This window comes from Triplophysa dalaica, chromosome 12 (genome assembly GCF_015846415.1).
Source record: "Triplophysa dalaica isolate WHDGS20190420 chromosome 12, ASM1584641v1, whole genome shotgun sequence".
Lineage (NCBI taxonomy): Eukaryota > Metazoa > Chordata > Actinopteri > Cypriniformes > Nemacheilidae > Triplophysa > Triplophysa dalaica.
Genome location: NC_079553.1, coordinates 17020413 through 17040135, shown reverse-complemented (window position 1 = coordinate 17040135; position 19723 = coordinate 17020413). Strand labels below are relative to the sequence as shown.

The 19723-nt window shown below is 37.4% G+C and overlaps 2 protein-coding genes and 1 pseudogene across 5 annotated transcripts; 1 reads left to right on the top strand and 2 right to left on the bottom strand.

Annotated features, from left to right (window-relative positions):
* Positions 1-2323: 2323 nt before the first annotated feature.
* On the top strand, positions 2324-3143 carry LOC130432729 (ankyrin repeat and SAM domain-containing protein 4B-like; annotated as a pseudogene).
* Positions 3144-4294: 1151 nt separating this feature from the next.
* On the bottom strand, positions 4295-12319 carry LOC130433293 (5-hydroxytryptamine receptor 3A-like). Of its 4 annotated transcripts, XM_056763086.1 has the most exons (10): positions 12212-12296; positions 11757-11926; positions 10589-10749; positions 10459-10503; positions 10194-10303; positions 8198-8370; positions 7928-8088; positions 7011-7221; positions 6604-6738; positions 4295-4673 (listed from the first exon to the last, which is right to left on the bottom strand). In XM_056763086.1, the coding sequence occupies exons 2-10, from the start codon at positions 11791-11793 to the stop codon at positions 4510-4512; spliced, it is 1197 nt and encodes a 398-aa protein (XP_056619064.1). In that variant the 5' UTR covers positions 11794-11926; positions 12212-12296; the 3' UTR covers positions 4295-4509. The 4 variants fall into 4 exon arrangements, with proteins under 4 accessions (XP_056619064.1, XP_056619066.1, XP_056619063.1 ...); XM_056763088.1 differs by lacking the exon at positions 11757-11926 and having other exon boundaries at positions 10589-10672; positions 12212-12319; XM_056763085.1 differs by having other exon boundaries at positions 11757-12285.
* A 5739-nt stretch (positions 12320-18058) lies between these two features.
* On the bottom strand, positions 18059-19533 carry LOC130432728 (5-hydroxytryptamine receptor 3C-like). Its single transcript, XM_056762222.1, has 4 exons — positions 19232-19533; positions 18665-18837; positions 18394-18554; positions 18059-18184 (listed from the first exon to the last, which is right to left on the bottom strand). The coding sequence occupies exons 1-4, from the start codon at positions 19285-19287 to the stop codon at positions 18059-18061; spliced, it is 516 nt and encodes a 171-aa protein (XP_056618200.1). The 5' UTR covers positions 19288-19533.
* Between the last annotated feature and the right edge of the window lie 190 nt (positions 19534-19723).

Genomic DNA, 19723 nt, shown 5'->3' with positions numbered 1-19723 from the left:
TTACAGACTTCTGGTGTCTTCCAGTGAGAGGAAGCATTCTGGGAAATGAAGTCCTTTTCATAAGTCGTATTTAACGCTGTATTCTCAAATCGACTACAAATTCCAAGATGCATGGCAAACTACATCATCATATCTGCAAAGACGTCAGTCTTGCTCGATTTCATGAAGCACTGCAAATACTGGATCAGTGATTAAAAAGCAGGCGAATCATTCGGCTCTCAATGCTCAAACTATACCATTCAGTCACAAAAAACACCAATACAAATAATATAAAAAAGTAATATAAAATCGTTTATAATGATATAAATGTTTATTTAATACAACATCACATGAATATTTTCCTTCTTAAAATTAGCTCTTGTATTCCTCATTTGATATAAATTGTTTCTGATGTGCCTGCTAAGGGTTTCCTTAATAGTACCATATTATTAGATATTAATATTGTCAGTTTTTTTACTTTTAACTTTGTGGCCAACCAAAACCGACCAAAATCTTAACTGGAATATGTCCTTTTTATGGCAAGACAGCAATTGAAAACAAAACAACTCTATTAATTATTAATGTTGAACAACGTTTAACAAAGAATCAAACAGAACTCCAATCTCCCCCTCACACATGACAAAAATTTACTGTGCCTACTATTCGCGGGAAAAAGGCATTCAAAATGGTGGCAATTACTGTGACCGGGTTTTGTCTGTTTGGTGAGGTAAAATGATCCTGTACGTAAGTATGACAATTTATTATTATATAAGTGGTTAATTGAAATCAATAAACAAACATATAACATGGTTACCGGTCTTGTTTGAGTTCTTAACAATACATAAATCAACAAAGAGAAATTATTTCATTTTCTCAGTCCAGTGTCGTAATAACAGTCTTCTCCAAAATAAGAGTCTCTAGTCACAGATCCTCACTGTGACAGTCTGTTAACCTACAGGATTAAACTGTCTATTGTAATAACTTTGTTTTACTGTTGGAAACTTCCCGTTTAAAAAAAAAAAAATTACATTACGACGGTACACAAAAAGCCATTTACAAACTCAACATATCTCAATTATTGGCAGGCTTGGGCTTGTTTCCCCGCAAAAAATACGGTCCAAACGAGGAGGGATGGGTGACAGTGAGACGCGAAGTGTGTTGCAAATGTCCAGCCTGCTTCGTAACTTTGTTTTTGTTGCTGTCACTACAGAAAACCCTGCTCCGCAAAGAACCGTATGAACTTGGAAAAGGGAGTAAACATTTCAGAGCCTTCGCAACTATGGCTGGATGTTCTGCTTTTAATTTTATCCAGAAGCCTGCAAGGTAGGATGTCTAAAAGGTGTTCTTTAGTCCCCCATCATTTGAGATTTCAATGTGCTGGTGCTCATCATGAACCGACGTGGATGCTTCGTGGGGCATATTTGCAAAAGTATGACAAAACCAATTATTTTCCGATTCTTGGATTCTTGAGCGAGGAAAGTAACGTTCAAACTCTACTGACAGTGAAGCTATGTGGTTACAGATCAGCTGGGAGAGAGATGGATGAGGTGTCTTCTTTCCTAAATCACCAGATAATGTTGGAAACATGTCAAATGTACCCCTTGGCACACACTGTTCCAAAAGCTGCAGTTTAACTTTGAATGCAGATACTTTATCTGCCAACTTAAACACGGTTGTCATTTTCCCCTGAAGGGACAAATTGAGTTCATTTAACAGGTTGAATATGTCACACAGGTATGCAAGTTTACCTATCCATTCGTCGTCACAAAAGTTTGCTGCCAGAGGGGACTTTCTTGCTGAAAGAAATATCTGGATAGGCTCTCTGAACTCGTAAACTCTCGCCAAAAATCTCCCCCTGGAAAGCCACTTGACTTCCGTTTGTAACCAAAGGCGTTTGTGTTCTGCTTCCATTTCTTTGCAAAGCTGTTCAAAAAGATGGGAGTTCAGGGCATTTGCTTTGATGTGGTTAATTATTTTAACAACGTCGTTCAGAACAGAGTGTAGTTCTGGTGACATTTTACGACTAGCCAGCATTTGTAAACTTTGCTTTAAAAATGTCCCCTCTTTGTACATGTAAACGGTCGCTCTTGAAGGGCCAAGGCATGATTAAAATATACAGAGGTGTACAGGGATTTTTAGCACATTCTTGCGACCCGGCAAGGGCTCTGTCATGACCCGGTACCCAGGGGTTAGGGACCTCTGGATATCTGGGGCCAGATCACGAAACTGAGAACACAAAAAAGATATAAGATTCTTCTCAAGATATATTATTGGAAGTTTGTAAGAATGTTCGAGGGAAGTCTGAGGATATACAATAAACATTATTTGTATAATAAGTAGCTTTATGTCCTCTAGGGGTGATCCAGACAAGAGTGACATCTGGGGGAACAGACGCCTACATCACACAGCCGCCAACAGTCACATGCAGATCCTCAGCTTCTTGGTAAAGTTCGGCGCTAATCTCTTCCTTCTGGACAATGATTTCCACACTCCGATGGAGGTCGCCGCCTCTCGAGACCACATGGACAGTATCCGTTTCTAGATGGTGCCGCATCCAAACAGACGAACCAGAATGCCAAAAAGTTAGTGCGTCTGAAGGAGCAGGCCAACAAAGATGCGGAGCGCAGGGTGAAGCAGTGCGAAGGTTTAAAGAAGAAACACCAGAACAAGAAGGATAAGATGTACCGCGACTCCGTCTGTGAAGCCAGTTTAGCCTCTTCAACCACAGGTACCATGAACAGCGTGAACAGAGAACAGTTCTCCAAACTCATTGCGGCAGACACCAATGGCTCTGTCAAAACAACAATCAAGGGAACCCTCCAACGCAAGTTTGGGAAAAAAGACAAGGAGACCGTGAGCAGACAGAGAGATGGCAATGTGATGACGTCTCCATAGAGCAAAATAAAAATTATGAGGATGAAGAGGATGATTTTGAAAATGAAGAAGAGGGGGCAAGTCAGTTAAAGTCTATTTTCGAAAGGCCCGGTCTCGGTCCCGTGTTCAGCCGTGAGCAGCTGGATCTCGACGCTCTCATGCTCTGCTCAGATAATGATCTTAAGAGCATCCGCATCCAACTTGGCCCACGCAAAAAGATTTTGGAAGAAGTGGCTCGCAGGAAGGCAGTCCTGGAGAGTTCTGATGTTGTGAAGGACACTTTCCTTTAATAAAAACATTAATTTCTGAGGTTCACAAACACGAGGAAAGTTTCTCTCTTTTGTGATTCCTTAACAGTTTGGTTGTCGTTGTTTCTGCTTATAGCTATATGTGATTATTTTATTGGCTTTATAAAATAAAATGTAGTGTGCGAACTCAGAAACACGCAGGAATTCTACCCTTGATATATACAAGTAACAGACTTACACCAAAAGTCTTATAAAAATACAAAGTTAATTTATACACAATTTAAAAAATAAGCGTAATTGTATACATACTCAAAGTGAAAACATAAGATATTACTGCTTCAATTCAAGCACTAGGAGTAATGTCACAATCTGGCGCCCCCTGACGAGACAGAGATTAAGAAGAGGGGCTAACACACCAATCACGCCAATAATGTCATATGCAGCAACACCCAATCACACGTGAGATTTACACAGCAAGGGCAAATAGCAAGTTTAAAAATGTACTAGTGTAAACACTTCAACATAAACCCCACAAATGAGGAATAATGATATAACTAAATTAGTTTGATCAGTATAGTAGCCTTAAAACCGACTCACATATCAAACGGTAGAAAAATAAAACCTAGGCGAGCAGCCAATACCTCACTAGACCGATAGAAGTTTAGACAAGCAAAACATCACGATTATATTTTTCTTAAAAGCAGAGTTTCGTCAAACACAGTCAACAGACTCGTCACTCAGGAACCCGCCAACTTTTTTTTATCACATCAGGGTGTTTGTTTAATTAAAAAGAGAATAAAAACATTCCTTTAAAAAACACAAATTGTTAAATTGTAGTTGAAGAGAAAAAAAGCGTGCTTGTTCAATAAAGTTCAACTGCAATGTTTTTAAATAAAATAATTTATTGCTGCTGTTTGCACATGTCACCATAGCAACGTTATTCTTATTTCTATCAACAGACAAATGTAATTGGCTAATTTAACAAGACAATATCATTAACATTGTTGATAAGAATAAGTAAATCCAGAATGTAATGATAATAATAAAAGACAATAAATAAACTATTTAAATAATCATGTATATTAATTATATGATCATGCACCGAAAAAACTACTAAACTTCCAAAACTAGAATTTGGAAATATATATCATTTTCAATAAATTTACACACTGAAAAAAAACTAGCAGGATTTACCTAATAGTTTAAAAGCACTACTTAATACTAAATAAAACAACATTTCATTTTCTAAAGCTTAAATTTCAGTGTTTGTTTACATGTAAAGTCAGTTCATTGATGAGCCTAAGAGAGCATATGTGTATAAGCGAAAAAGAAAATATTTTTTAAATGATCATTTTGAACCATGCAAAAAAGTTATGCCTTGACCATCTTAGGAATGATGTCACACTTGTTATGTCACTGATGCCATGAACCAAGCATAATACATGATTGGTAGAAACACCATAATGGTGATAATGTAAAGAATCACGGCAATAATATCGACTATCCGGGCCGCTCTGGTCCAGTACAGACATCTTCTCTCCGCTGGGTTCTCATCAGAGTTCATAACAGCATCTGTGAAGGGGAAAAAAACTTGGCTCTAGATGAATTCTCTTATTGTTGTTGGCATACATCATCATTAGAGGTCGCAGACTCTCTGCATAGACTGAGGGTATCTAACTGACCTTAATTTGACCTCTAAGAGATAGTTCACGCAAAAAGGAAATTTCTGTCATCATTGGCTCACCTTTGAGTTGTTCCAGATCTGTATAAATGTATTTGTTCTGATGAACACACAGAAAGATATTTAGAAGAATGCTTATAACCAGACAGATTGACTACCATAGTAGGAAAATAGATTCGGAACAACTCGAAGGTGAGTAAATGATGACAGAATTTTCAAGTATCCCTTTAAGAAAACTGTATGGTTGAATTGTTGTTTGGAAACATGTTTCCTGGAGCACTTTGTAATAACCTCAGTCGTTACTAGGGTACCAAGAACAGGTACTTTTTTGGACCAGTACATATGATTTCTGCGATGTATTTTTTATCTGCTTGCTTTGCGTGTTTATAAGTGCAAGAGTGGCATGGTTGCGCTTGTGGAGCGTTCGGCGTCCGCGTTTCACAACGAGGAAGCTTCCATCAAACAGCCCTTTGCGGGAACCCGTCAAAATAAACGTTGTTTATTTGAGTACAAGTTATAAAATTGTTTTTAATAATTCGGCAAGGGAGTATATTCACTTACATTAGTAAATTGAGGTTATGTCCTAGTTAAATTATAAAAATAGTACATATTATTATTATATTACTTGCTTAGAAAATAGTACTTAAATTTATGTAGGCTTAAAATCAGGAAGGAAAAAAGAAATACGGTCTACCAGACAAATTACTATAGTGATGTAAAGTAAATATGTTGAATTACATTATGATGTGCTCCTATGCACATGCTAAGTGCCATAAGTGGTATGCTAAGGAGCACACACACGTTTTGTTATGTGGCATTTTCTGTTTGCTCAGAAGCATTTGTAAATTGTGGTTCTGAAGCTCAGCGGTAATAAAGAAACTTAAAATGTTTCCCACACGAAAATTGGTTTCACTAGTTAAAGCAAAAAAAAGGTTACTGAAGTAAAACAATGGTTATCACAAAATAACCAAAGTTTTGAAAACCATGTTTTTGGTAAAAACCATAGTAAGCAATGGTTACTGTAGCAATCAATGCACCAAAAAAACACGGTTACTACACTTGTACCACAAAAAAACATTGTTAACTTTCATAAGGGTTAAAATCTTTTCACATCATGTGTTTTTGAATCAAATTATAGAGCGTAGTATTACTAGCAGTATTGATAACTACCGGTATCTGTATCGGTATCAATATCGATCAAATCTTAACGGTACCCATCACTAGTCATTACCTTCCAGCATTGGGAATCGAAATTCCAACTATATAGCCATTAAACCATGACTGCCCATGTTAGGCGAAGAATGCCCATGACAGCAAGATACAGCCTGACAAAATACAACTAACAGGATCAAAATCCTAAACAAACATCTTATATACTATGTTAATTTAAATAAGGAAGCTTAAACAGGAAGTGCTTCTGGAACTGTGTTCTGGAAATTATCCATGTGCTATATATTGTGATAAAATTATACATGAATGAACTTGGCAATTTTCTTTGCTTTACCAAAATTGTGAATTAAACAAATATTACTTTAGAAACAGAAGAAATGTTTGTTGTGGTCAAATGTTTAGTACATTTCGCTGCTGTCTTTCTAAAATCTTGTATCTCCACATTTTTGCTGCAAATCATTATTATAAATCACCCTTTATGTTTGTCACAAGGTAACATCTAATCAATAAAATGTATTTAAAACTGCTTGTCAACTTTGACAACACCGTATTTAATTATTTAAAAAGTGCAGCGCTTTTCCATTGCCTGATAAACAGTGAATTTGGACATCCCAGGTCTGGAAAGACAGCGACGATATGTGAAATACTCACCAGTGACAGCAGATGTGGAATCTATGGGTGCTTGTGATCTCAGAATCTGCTCTCCTCTAGCCATTAAAAAATTCACAAGGATGGTCTCTAGAATGCTGATGCCAATGAGAATGAAAATCAAACTGCAATAGACCCCTGCAGTGAAGATACATACTGTTGTTTCAATGTTTAATCACATTTCCTCTGTTCACAATATTCATTTAAATACATTTCTGTCTCGGATAGAAAAGCTAACAGTAGTGAAAGAGGTTGTACAGAGAGTCCATTATTACATATATTACATCCTAGGACATCATGGAACATACTGACATACCTGACACCAACACAAGAGAATCCATGTATATTTAAGTTGTTTTGTTTTCTATAACCATTGTACTTTTTTGTAATGTAGCAAAACGTAGCCTCACCAATCCATGGGACTTCATTGGCGGTAGATGGCAGCTTGTCATTAAGAATGAGCAACAACACAGACATGGACAGCAGCAAAGTGACTTTAAAGCTCAGCTTCTCTCCTCCGCCCGCATCGATGAAGTAAGAGGCCAAATCCAACACAAGAAAGCAAAACACAGGTGATATGAAGGTGATGACGTACAGTAGAGGTCTCCTTTTCAGGGTGATCTGCAAAAACACAAACGGTCTTAAACACTGGTTCCCAACTGTAGCCTGTTAACTGTCACCCGTTCCGTATACGGGACACCTAAGATTGCGTCAATATTGTGCATGAAATTTCTAATCGAATCATGACAAACTGTATATCATTGGAAAGGTCTAAGAGTCTAGAATACAGATTTCTTTGGTGTTTTTTTAAATAGTTTAAATAGCGAGAGTAATTGATTCTTTTTTATAAAGAGTGTCCTTAGATTTTTTATTAAACTTTTGCGACCTGTATTTTTTAAATGTATTTTTTAATCAAAGAAAAACATACACTTTTTTATGTATTTTTACAATAAACCTAGCAACATACCTTTAATCTCATTATTTATTATATGTGTGTGTGATTTTTTTTGTAATATTCAGCTACTTTTCCTTTTTCAAACGAGACCATTCTTAATTCATGAGATTATGAGTTACTGCCATTTTAGTTCCAACATGCGTTTTCATGTGTAGGCTCAAAAAGGGCTCAGACAGTTAGTACCCCATCATCGATACCAAATCAAACTGTTTATAACCACAAAAAGCTCATAAATTTTTTTAATGACAAGGTCTTCTGGATGAGCCATTGCTGCAAAAAAATGAAGCTGTATAGTCTTGAAAACAACATTTTGTAAAGGTGACAAAATACTAACTATTCAGAGTAGCCACTGTTATAAAAAACAGCATGTACCTTATATATCAGCTGATCCTCGTAGTATCCCAGAGAACTCACATGGGATATAGATGTGTTTATACTGAGCAGTTCCCATTCGCCCTGAGTTTGAAAGGCGTTCTGGGAGCTGGATGTCAGGAACAATGAATCAGACCATGGATTGAGTGTAAGCTCATCACCTGAGAGAAAATGTTAGCCAATGACAACATGAGAATGCGATGAACATCAGACAATGGAGAAAGTGAACGTTCATATTTGTAGATATTGATATCTGAGATTCAGATGTACTTGAATGCATTGGAGAATGAATGGTCAGATTGCAGGTTTGGACATCAAAGGGAAAATTGATCAAGTCCATCTTACAAGCGCTGCTCAGAGTTAGAGTTTCATACATGTACACCGAACCATCAGAATTCATCTTCACGTATGGATTTTCCACATTTGCAAACTCTGTCTTGATGCTTAAAAGATAGAAACAAAAGCACAACTCTGTGATACAACATCAAGACATTCGGTCAAAACTACATAATGTAATTTAGTCACATGAAACAAAAGGTGCCAATGGGTTTATTTCAAGGTTGTCATGGTTTCAGTCTGTTTTACAATAAGATTAAACTACTGTAAACCAAAGTATATCTTTTTCCTTTTTGTGGATTGTCTACTACACTACAACCATGACAGAAGTGCTGTCCCTCCTAACAAGCAGAAAACAAGCAACCAGAGTGTTTCTGGTTGAAAAACACTGGCTCTTCAATCAGGGTCTCCAACCACGTCCTCACCCCTGAATTCATTCCCCAATTGTGCGCAGTTAGTGGTCCCTTAGATGACCTGATCCTATCCTGTAGCCTGTCCATCCTATTATTCCACATAGCTCCGATGTCCCATCTGGTCCCACCCAGCTCCTTCCTCCCTGGTGGTCCCGCCCAGATCTGCCCAGTTCACTGGCTCTGCCCACTCCTTATGATCAACTGCAGCTGTTGGTCCCTCACAGCTCCTCTGGCTCATCTGGTCACTCCCTACAGCCTTTGAAGTCAGCAGGTATAATGGTTAGAGAGTTGGACTTGTGACTACGAGGTTGCCAGTTCGATTCTCAGGGCTGGGGGGTAACGACTGAGGTGCCCTTGAGCAAGGCACCTTACTCCCCGGGGGCTGCACTGATAGCTGCCCACTGCTCCGGGTGTACGTGTGTTCACAACTTGCTGTACGCATGTGTTCACTACTCTCTGGATGGGCTAAATGCAGAAGTCGCATTTTGGGATGGTTCACCATATCTGACAAATAGTTCACTTTCAGATTTTCGGTATTCTTTCAGTATTCAGTTTATCATCAGCTCTGACTACACTCCTAAAAATAAAGATGTCAGAAAGGTTCTTCACAGTGATGCCATAGAAGAACCATCTTCGGTTCCACAAAGAACCGTTTCTTTCTTACTTTTTTGCCACAAAGAATCTTTGTGTAAACCATTTCAACAAAAATGGTTCTTCTATGGCATTGTGATGCACCTCTATTTTAAGGGTGTACAGGGCATATCCCCCGTCAACTTGGACTTCTGATTTGTCATCCTCTTGGCCCCCTCTGGGTCCCCTTCTCATCTGGCTCTTTCTGTCAGTCGGCCCCCAGGCTCCGCCCGGGACTCTAATCAGGGCTTCACCTAGACTCCTCCCACTGTCAGCTTACCGCTTATGTTCCCTGTCCATCTGGAGCTCCTCCCTCCATCTGGGCTTGTTTCTGTGTCTGATGACGTCCCCCCATCACATCGGTGTGCATTACTGCACCCATAGAGATGGTGGAATCATGGTTTAGGTCTGTTTGAGTTCTGTTTCTATTGTTCATTGTGTTCCTTTTTCATTGAAGTAAATTATTACCTAATCATATCCTGTTCAGCTGATTTGAGCTTCTAATTGAATTCTTCTTGGTCATTTAATGGTTCAACCTGTGTTGGGTTAATTCTCCTGTGTATTTACTGTGTATTCTCCTTTCTTCCTGGATCCCCGTATTTTTGTTATTAAAAGTATATTAAAGTTTATCTTGGTGTGTTGTGGATTATTTCTGCTGTAACAAAATTATCCACCTAGTTTTGCCTAGTTATGACTTCATAGGAACTTCCAAATATATGATTCAGAACAATATTTTGCAGATCAGTTTTAAGAAATTATGTTTTCAGTTTTTAGAAATGTACAGTATGTTTCAGTATTACATTAAGTTGTTGTTGAATGACCCCTTTCATGTAACCACCCATTCTCACATTCATCTTTAGTAGAAAATAACGTCAAAAATAAAGAACCTTTCAGCGATGACAATGTCTGGAATCCAAATCGTATCTTTTTTCAATGAAATCTTAGAGGTCTGGCAAAAATCCTCTTGTTTCCACTCTATGAATTCATTATTCCAAAGCTGCAAAGGTATAAAGTTAACACCAATTATAACAAGTACTTGACAATGTAGAACAAAACTGGGCAATAGCCAACATAACATTGATAGACATAAAAAATATGAAATACATGGTGCTAGAAGGTTTAATAATTGCTTTGTTTTAAAGTAACACTTACAGCTTCAAATATCACCTGTGTTGAAATACTTTGGGCTTTTTCATTCTGTAAAGAAAGTGTTGATTGACACATCAACAGTTTAACATCAAATCTGGCTGTATGATAGTAAAGAGTCAAGCTGGATTCTTACCACATCTGTGATGGAGGTCACAAACAGGTCCACATAAACATCGGTAGGGGTTTTTGAGTCATACACAGGTCTTATGGACTTCATCTGAAAGTTATCATCGGTCAATTTAAGATTTTCCATAATACTCTTATAACAGCAGGTACCAGCGGCGCTCACCCGACCTACACACATGAGATAATAAACTCCACAAATACTGAAAGAGTATCACTTTCATTCATCTCTGTTAAAACATTTATTCACATTAATCGCATTACGAATAAATGTTTATATAATATGTGACCCTGGACAACAAAATCAGTCTTATGGGTAAATTTTTACAAATTGAGATATTTACATCCGGAATAAATAAGCTTTCTATTGATGTATGAGTTGTTAGAACAGGAACATATCTGGCAGAGATACAACAGATAAAAACTCTGGAATCTGAGGGTGCAAAAAAATCGAAATATAAAGAAAATTGCCTTTGAAGCTGTTAATCGAAGGCACTGTAGCAGGCCATCCAGTCACAAAAATAAAATTATTTTATATTTATGGTATAAAATTTACGAAATATCTTCATGGATCATGATCTTAACTTGAAATCCAAATGATTTTTGGCATAAAAGAAAATTAATAATTTTGACCCATACAATGTATTTTTGGTTTTGTGATGCAGGCTCACATATAAGTCTTTGTACTCTGCATATTCATTTTGTATTCATGAATACATGCGTGTACACATTTTTAGAAATTATTCACATGAATTTATTTATATTTTCCACTGATTTAAATTATATAAAAAATGTGTATTAGTTTCATATTTTTCTTAAATACATGCATGTATGTGTATGTATTTATAAATACAAAATGAATATGCACATTACACAGACATATAATATGTACATTAACATTAACCTTTATGCATTTGGCAGACACTTTAATCCAAAGCAATTTACATCGCATTATCCTATACATTTATACATGGGTATTTGCAATCCCCTGGGATCAGTCCACAGACTTGCTCTTACCACGGAGCCACAGGAAAGCTAAACAAAAACTGTTTTCTGGATGTCATCAATTGCGATTAATCATTTGACAGCTCAATAACTTAATAAAATCATCTTAGAATGTTTTAATCAGTATCACCCTTATGAAACAACGTTAAAATTGTATATAAAAAAAAACTTACCAAATGCAAGGGAAAGCACAAGGCAATGCAGGTACATAGTGAAAGTGAACTTTCTGTATCATGTATGAAGATTGTGTCTTTACTGTTATTCACTCATATTTATGCACTGTGAGTGAAACACAAGCCCCACCTCCTCCTTTGCTTTTAGTTTTACTACGGTAAAATGTGTGCTAGAAAATTACATCAAAAGCTGACATCAGGCCTTTATGTCAGTAGTTTAAATGCGCACAATACAAGACAAAAGTTTAAACAGGACTGGACAAAACATTAAATTTCCAGTGGCTGATATACAGTATTGAATGCACACACGCACACACACACACAAATACTACACACGCACACACACAAACAAACAAACACACACACACACACTTTTATGTAATCACTTAATCAATTAATTTAAAGACACCTGCCCAAACACGGAAATTAAAACTTAATAAGGCAGGTTTATTTACTCAGCTTCGACTTTCAGAGGCATCATTGAAATATGGAGTCTGTTTGCACAGATCTTAAAGGTTCCGTGTGTAAGTTTCAGAGGCCACTATTTGCGATGTATGAAATTGCAACCTACAGCTCCGCCAAACCCCTCCCATTAGAGAAGCTACGGTTGGCGTCACAGGACAAAAGGGTTCCGTAAATGATAGCGGCCATTATCGGTGGTGTTGATAATTGCAATCTACGTCTCACAGGCTATCAATAGACTGAAGCTACGGACACAGGACAGAGATGTTGTCGTATGAGACAGCTGAGAGTAACCTTTGCAAGTCAAGTGACGAGGTTGATTTACAAAGAAAAATTAATAAATTAAATTTACTTAAATCATTTACTCTAATCATTATAGTGAATATAATTGTTACTTGTTTAGCATTGTGTCAGTGATTTATTCGCTTATTTTGCATGGCATTTTTTGGCACTGTAACTTGGTATCATAACATATTGAAACAGCTTGCTAATGCTAAAGGAGTGTGATCTTACCGCGAAAGTCTTAGCAGACGTTTTTCTCATTATCACAGAGTAAATACAGGTAGTAAGAGGAATAGAGGGAGAGGTAGGGGTGTTGGAGATGCAGGCAGGGCAAGGAGAGGCAGAGGAGCTAATGTTACCCGGGAGGACCGTACAAGAGAGGATGTGGAAGCTAAGTAGTATAAACTTACACCAGATTTATGCAAATTATGATTGTAAACATGATTTCTAACTTGATTTGCACACGGCCATGCAACAAGGACTTATAGTACAATTACAAAGTACTAAAACATTACAAGGAAAAACGCTACTTCTCTTGATGATCAGCTCATCTATTAGCTAAAGCTATCAAACAAACAGTTCACGTATATTACGGAAATTAAACACACTTACCGGACAAGCAGAAAGCTGGCAACTTTGGCGTCGCTTAGCAAACCCGTTTCCTGCTTCAGTGCCCTACATTTTGAAAAGAACCACGCCGATGTTTATTCGGGTTTTTTGTCTCGACTTCGCCTTGCTGTATCGTATCTTCTCTTTTTGATGACACAAATTGACGCTCTATCGGCTCTTGTGCAGAGTATGTGTGGTCCGCCATTAGCGCAAATTTCACTTCTTACTGCAACAAAGAACCGTTTCTATTTCTAATAAAAAACACGACAAGTAAATTTTGTTATTGTTCTTCCTCTTCTTCTGCTAATCCTTCTATGTAGTGGCTTTGCAAGCTGCCTCCAAAACACAGCCGAAGAAGAAGAACTAGTCCCGTGCATCCTTCATTTTACGAAACGCGCTCAGTTTGTCCGTGTAGTGATACTATAGAAACATGGCTGTGCACTTTGATAAATTACATGTAACAGTGTGCCAGTGGTGTTTATACATAAAATGGCTCATTGTAAGGGTAATATAAACATTTCGGTTCATTTTGTAAGGTATTTCCTCACCACTCACGACATAGTTTTGTATTATATTACATTTTGGTAAATAAATCCTTCAAAATGCTGCACACTGTACCTTTCATTAGTCATGAATAAAGGATGTACAGTATGTGTACATGCATCAGTATACAGTGTGACTCGTCTATAGGGTTGCTACTTTCAGTAAGGCAAAAAAACACTAGTTTAGATCTTCATCTTGACCTAAAACGTACAATTTAAATAATTGCATGATATATAGAAATGACAGATTACAGAGATACAGTATCGTACAGAAGTGAGTACACCCCTCACATTTTTGTAAATATTTTAATATATTTCTTTAATGTGACAAGACTGAAGAAATGACACTTTGCTACAATGTCCTCTCAAAATAACTCAACACACAGCCATTAATGTCTAAACCGCTGGAAACAAACGTGAGTACAACCCTAAGTAAAAATGTCCAAATTGGGAGTAATCAGCACTATTCCTCCCCGGTGTCACGTGGTTCATTAGTGTTACAAGGTCTCAGGTGTGAATGGGGAGCAGGTGTGTGAAATTTGGTGCTATTTCTGTCACTCTTGCATACTGGTCACTGTACGTTCAACATGGCACCTCATGGAAAAGAACTCTCTGAGGATCTGAAAAAAATAACTGTTGCTCTACATATAGACGGCCCAGGCTATAGGAAATTAGCCAAGACCCCGAGATTGAGCTATACCACGGTGGCCAAGACCATACAGCGGTTTAACAGGACAGGAACAGGCCTTGGAATCATATCAGTGCTGCATTTATACTTACATTTACATTTAGGCATTTGGCAGACGCTTTTATCCAAAGCGACTTACATTGCTTTATCCTATACATTTTACATAGGTATTTGCAATCCCCTGAGATCGAACCCACAACCTTGCGTTGTTAACGTAATGCTCTTACCACTGAGATACAGGAAAGCTGCATATCATATGCATGTATCTTACATTATATATTTAATTAATTGCGATTATTGAATCTTTTTTTTTTTCAACCTTCGAAGGTGGATTGATCTCATATGGAAAGCACCGACTCATGCTGTCTCATGTTCCACATTTGATAGGCCTATAACTAATAAGCAAATGACCAAATGCTTGTTCAGTGCAGCACATTTAAAACCAAACAAATGAAACAAACAACAATTGTGCTTTTCATAATGCATTTCAAAAATCTGTGTGTACCTGTATTGTACACATGTCCAGCCTCAGCATATCGTCAGAAGAGTGTACCTATTACTGTCACGGTAACCACAGTAACCACGCCCTCTGCATCAGACGTCACCACACGATTATCAGGTTTCCAGTCACCGGTGTATGCATGGACTTCAGTTCCCACAAACCATAACCCGGACTCTACTTATACTGTGTTTGTTGTGTCGTAACAATTGCCTTTGGTCAGGTGTGAATTTACTTCCATTTGTCAGTTTCGGTCATTTAAATTTATGTCTGCATGAACACACGTAGGCTAAGAGACATATGACATCTCTAGGGGTAACAAATTCAAATGTGTTTACGGTAAAGACAACATAAAATATAGAAAATCGTATCCATAACCGATCTGGTTCTTAAAGTCAAACTTTTGTTTGGATAACAACAGAAACACTTCAAAGGTGTCCCTCTGTTAATCAAAATGTTAAATCAACCCAGCATACATGTACAATTTATCGGTTATGTTTGACTGTTTCCACATATAGAATTTTTAGAGTGTATTAAGTGAATTATGTTAGGCTTTCTATAAAAAGCCTAAAAGTTATTTTTTTGCCAAAATAATGTCAAATTTTGCACATGTAATTTATGAAAAAACTAACTGACTGTAACAAATCAATAAAAGGGAAGGAAGGAGTCGGGAACCGGCAAACATTTAAACATTAATAAAGTAATATAACAGCCGGCGGCCCCTCACGGACGACCGCCGGCGAACAAAACATAATATAAATACAAACATAACATAAGTTCGGGCCCGGTCCTCTCTCCTCGACGGTCCGGTCGCTCGTTCCTTTTATGCTCCCATCTCCTACGTGATTCGAGCCCGGTGTGCGCACAGCTGGCGCTAATTCACAATTACTCACCGGACTCGAACCACGGTCTCGCCCCGCCTACTCTACTACACTCACAAATCTATATTTCTTAATGATCTCTTTTAGCCATGTAGAAAGTTATCTCATCAATAAAGAGCAGCTGAATTTACTTTATGAACCAAGCATTATAAATGATTCCTAGAAGCACCATAATGGTGATGATGTAAAGAATCAAGAAGATAATGTTTATCATCCGGGCGCCTCTGGTCCAGTACAGGCATCTTCTCTCCACTCGATTCTCATCGGTCACACTGTTAGACTTCTTGAGGATCTGCTTCAGAGAACTAAGGCTATGAGACTGGTTTTCATTCCTGTCTGACGCTGAATCCGATGGGTTGTTGAAGTCTTTTACCGTATCTTTGAAGGGAGAAATAAAGCCTTGATCTAGATTCATTCTGATTGATTCTGGCATACAGCATCATTAGAGGTCACAAGCTCTCTATAGATTGAGGGTATTTTTTTTATTTGTCTGCTTAATAGATCCATGACGAAATATTACATGAGTTGTGCAAAGAGATCATCGTAGTAATATGGTGGGTAAATTCTCACCAGTAACAGCAGATGTGGAATCCAAGTGTGGCTCTGGTCTCAGAATCTGCTCTCCTTTAGCCATTAAAAAATTCACGAAGATGGTCTCCAGAATGCTGATGCCAATGAGAATGAAAATCGTAATGCAATAGACCCCTGCATGAAAGATACGTACAGCAAATTATCTTTTGATCGTTTCGATACATTTCTGTCTTTCACAACTAACGGCTAACAGTTAAGGTTGGGAATCGATTATGAATGGAAATCGAAAGGAATAGGAATCAGATACTTGAAATAAAAATTTCCTGTGTGAATATTTCAGAAATGTACATGTGTTAACTTCTGTTAAAGCACAGGAAACACAAATTTACCATAGTTTTATTATATTAACCACAGCTAGCCATGATGTAGTTCAGCTTTGGTAATACAAATTGTATTTACACAGACAAAACGTATAAGAATCCATATGAGTTTGGTTCCAAAGTGAGATAACTCCGTTTAAAAACAATAAACATACATTTTTGATTATTTTATCATATTAGTTAGCTTGTTTTTTTGTTGTTATGGCTTAAATTAAAAAAATAACTTCAGTTTAATTAAAATTAATTGGATTGCACAATTAAAAAACATGATATTTGAAATTATAACTCATTTTGGAACCACTCTTCATATATAATGTATATATATTGCAAACTAGTCAAATGTCATGATTCTGCCGCATCATGTCATGTTTCTTTTGGCCTAGTGGTGGGATTATGAAAGAACCCCATGTTTTATGTGGAGAGATTCAATTTTGGCACTTATGGGTCATCACACTCTCTCTCCGGTGACGTCTTTTTTCCTGCCCTCATGTTTCCTCTTGAGTTCTCATTGTGATTTCATGCCCAACACTTGTTCCCCTCCTGATTTGTCCCATTACTTAATGTCCCTCTGTTTTCCTGTCCTGTGCTGGTTCATTGTCATTTATTTCATGTGGGTGAGTTCCTGTCTCTCTTAGTCTAGTCTAGTCTAGTCTAGTCAAGTCTAATCATTGTATTGAATGTTAAATGTTATCTTTAGACTTGTTAGGTGTAGTTAGTCCTTGTTCCTGTGTCCTGTTATATCCTTGTTCTTGTTTTACCCCTCTCATGGGATCTTGTTAGTCTTTGTTTTATTTTATTATTAAAGTCTTGTCAACTCCTTACCCGCTGTCTGCACCTGGGTCCTCTGTCCATGTCCCGCTCATATCTTGTCATCAATAAGCAGGCCAAATGACCATACAGGTTGATGTCTAAATGTTTACTTCAACTTTGGAATCAAAACTGGAATCGATAAGAATCGGAATCCATAAAATTCAATCCTTACCCAACCCTACACTCTTAAAAATAAAGATACTTCAAGATGCCATAGAAGAATCCTTTTGTCTAGATGGATTCCACAAAGAATCTTTAACATCGGAAGAACCTTTCTGTCTTACAAAGTTTCTTTGTGGAGAAAAAAGGTTCTTCGGATTATAAAAAGTTAAGAAAGACATGTTCTTTATAGAACCAGAAATGGTTCTTCTATGGCATCGTGGTTGATTGAACCTTTTAAGCAGCTTATTTTTTAAGAGCAACTAACTATAAACTCCACAGACACTAACAAGTCTTTAACATCTCGTGCCAGAATTTTCCTGAATATTTTCTTCTCTCTTTTATGTTCTATGAGAATACTGTATACAGACTCACCAATCCATGGGACTTCATTGCAGTAGATGGCAGCTTGTCATTAAGAATGAGCATCAACACAGAAATGGACAGAAGAAAGTGACATTAAAGCTCAGCTTCTCTCCTCCGCCCCGCATCGATGAAGAAAGAGGCCACATCCAACACAAGAAAGCAAAACACAGGTGATATGAAGGTGATGACGTACAGTAGAGGTCTCCTTTTCAGGGTGATCTGCAAAAACACAAACGGTATTAAAAATGCAGCAGAAAAAAACATGAATTCAAGCTTTTAAGAAGTTCATGTGAGGTTCTGTTAATATTTTATAGACGACCCAGTTCAATTTTTAATGCATGGATTTTTGTGCGTCAAAAATATGAATCGCAGCATTGAAAACAAAATAAATAAACTGCTATTATCATGAGAGCATTTTTTTCCTGTACCGTATATATCAGCTGATCCTGTGGGTATTGTAGAGTGCTCGCGTTGGCTTTAGACATATTTATATTGAGGAGTTCCCACTCTCCCTGAGTTTGAAAGGCCTTTTTGGAGCTGGACGTCAGGAACGATGCACTTGAATATGAGTTAAGTGTAAGCTCGAAAGCTGAATGAAAATAAAAAAAAACAATAGACATCAGTATGAGTGTAATATCGGACAATATGGAAGGTTACAATTCATGTTTGGAGACATTGACATGTGGGTATCAGATGTACCTGGATGCATTGGCGAATGAATCGTCAGAGAGCAGGTTTGGACATCATAGGGAAAGTTGAGCAAGTCAATCTTACAAGCGCTGGTTACAGCAATAGTTTCAAACTTGGCTATCAAACCATAACTGGTCAACTTTACGTATGGATTTTCTGTAGTTGCAAACTCTGTCTTGACACTAAGAAGAAAAAACAACATTATTCAATGCCATACTATGAGCACAGACCGAATTTGGTCACATGAAAAGATGGAAAAATTGGTTATTTTCATGAATTGGGTGATGCCATTTATTAGTTTTTCTATTAATAATGTTTAGTTTCCCACAACCATCACCCACCCTGACCCTTAAAATTAAACAAGTTTTGCTGCTGTGAATGAAAGAAAACTGCTTCAAAATGTGGGGTTGAATTTTTGCAGCTCAGTTTCCATAAATACTCTCTCATGAGTACGTTCCATAAGTTAAAGTATAACGCATTATGAACTCTGTTGCCTTAATTCTCTGAAAAATCAATAAAAATGCGCCCTTTAATTAGAGAGGACAAGTCGTTCTCACATTACTACAAACTAAAGACCTTTCAGTGAAGACAATGTCTGGAATCCACATCTTATCTTTTTCAATCGATAACATTTGGATCCCACAAAAGTCGCGTGCATTCCACTTGGTAAATTCACTGATCCATCCCTGCAAAGATACGAGTCATGAAGTTAACACTGAATATAACTAGTGCTTGACCAACTTTGATTTTTCAAAAACCAATGCCGAACAAAACGGCCAATGGGCAATACAAAACATTCATAACTCAAAGATTCATTATATACAGAAAACTGCTGGGTTCGATCCCAGCAGTCACCACCAGTGTGTCCTTGAGCAAGACACTTTACTTCATGTTGCTCCAGGGGGATTGTCCGTGTAATAAGTGCACTATAAAAGCGTCTGCCAAATTATTAAATTATAAGTTAAAATGTGTATAAAAGTGTGTATAAAAGCACATCAAATTGTAGTAAATGTAGGTTTCAAATTCTATTCAACACATTTTTGCAAATCAGTGACAACAGTAAATACA

Excerpts from the sequence above, each read along its gene's own strand:
- LOC130433293 (XM_056763086.1), bottom strand. The coding sequence starts at position 11,793 with ATGTACCTGCATTGCCTTGTGCTTTCCCTTGCATTTG. Across the intron at positions 10,750-11,756 it reads TGTGCTTTCCCTTGCATTTG|GTCGGGTGAGCGCCGCTGGT; the intron begins GTAAGTTTTTTT and ends TCATGTGTGTAG. Across the intron at positions 10,304-10,458 it reads CACAGGTGATATTTGAAGCT|CTTTGGAATAATGAATTCAT; the intron begins GTAAGTGTTACT and ends ATACCTTTGCAG.
- LOC130432728 (XM_056762222.1), bottom strand. The coding sequence starts at position 19,287 with ATGTTATCGATTGAAAAAGATAAGATGTGGATTCCAGACATTGTCTTC. Across the intron at positions 18,555-18,664 it reads TCATTCGCCAATGCATCCAG|CTTTCGAGCTTACACTTAAC; the intron begins GTACATCTGATA and ends ATTTTCATTCAG. Across the intron at positions 18,185-18,393 it reads AGGATCAGCTGATATATACG|ATCACCCTGAAAAGGAGACC; the intron begins GTACAGGAAAAA and ends GTGTTTTTGCAG.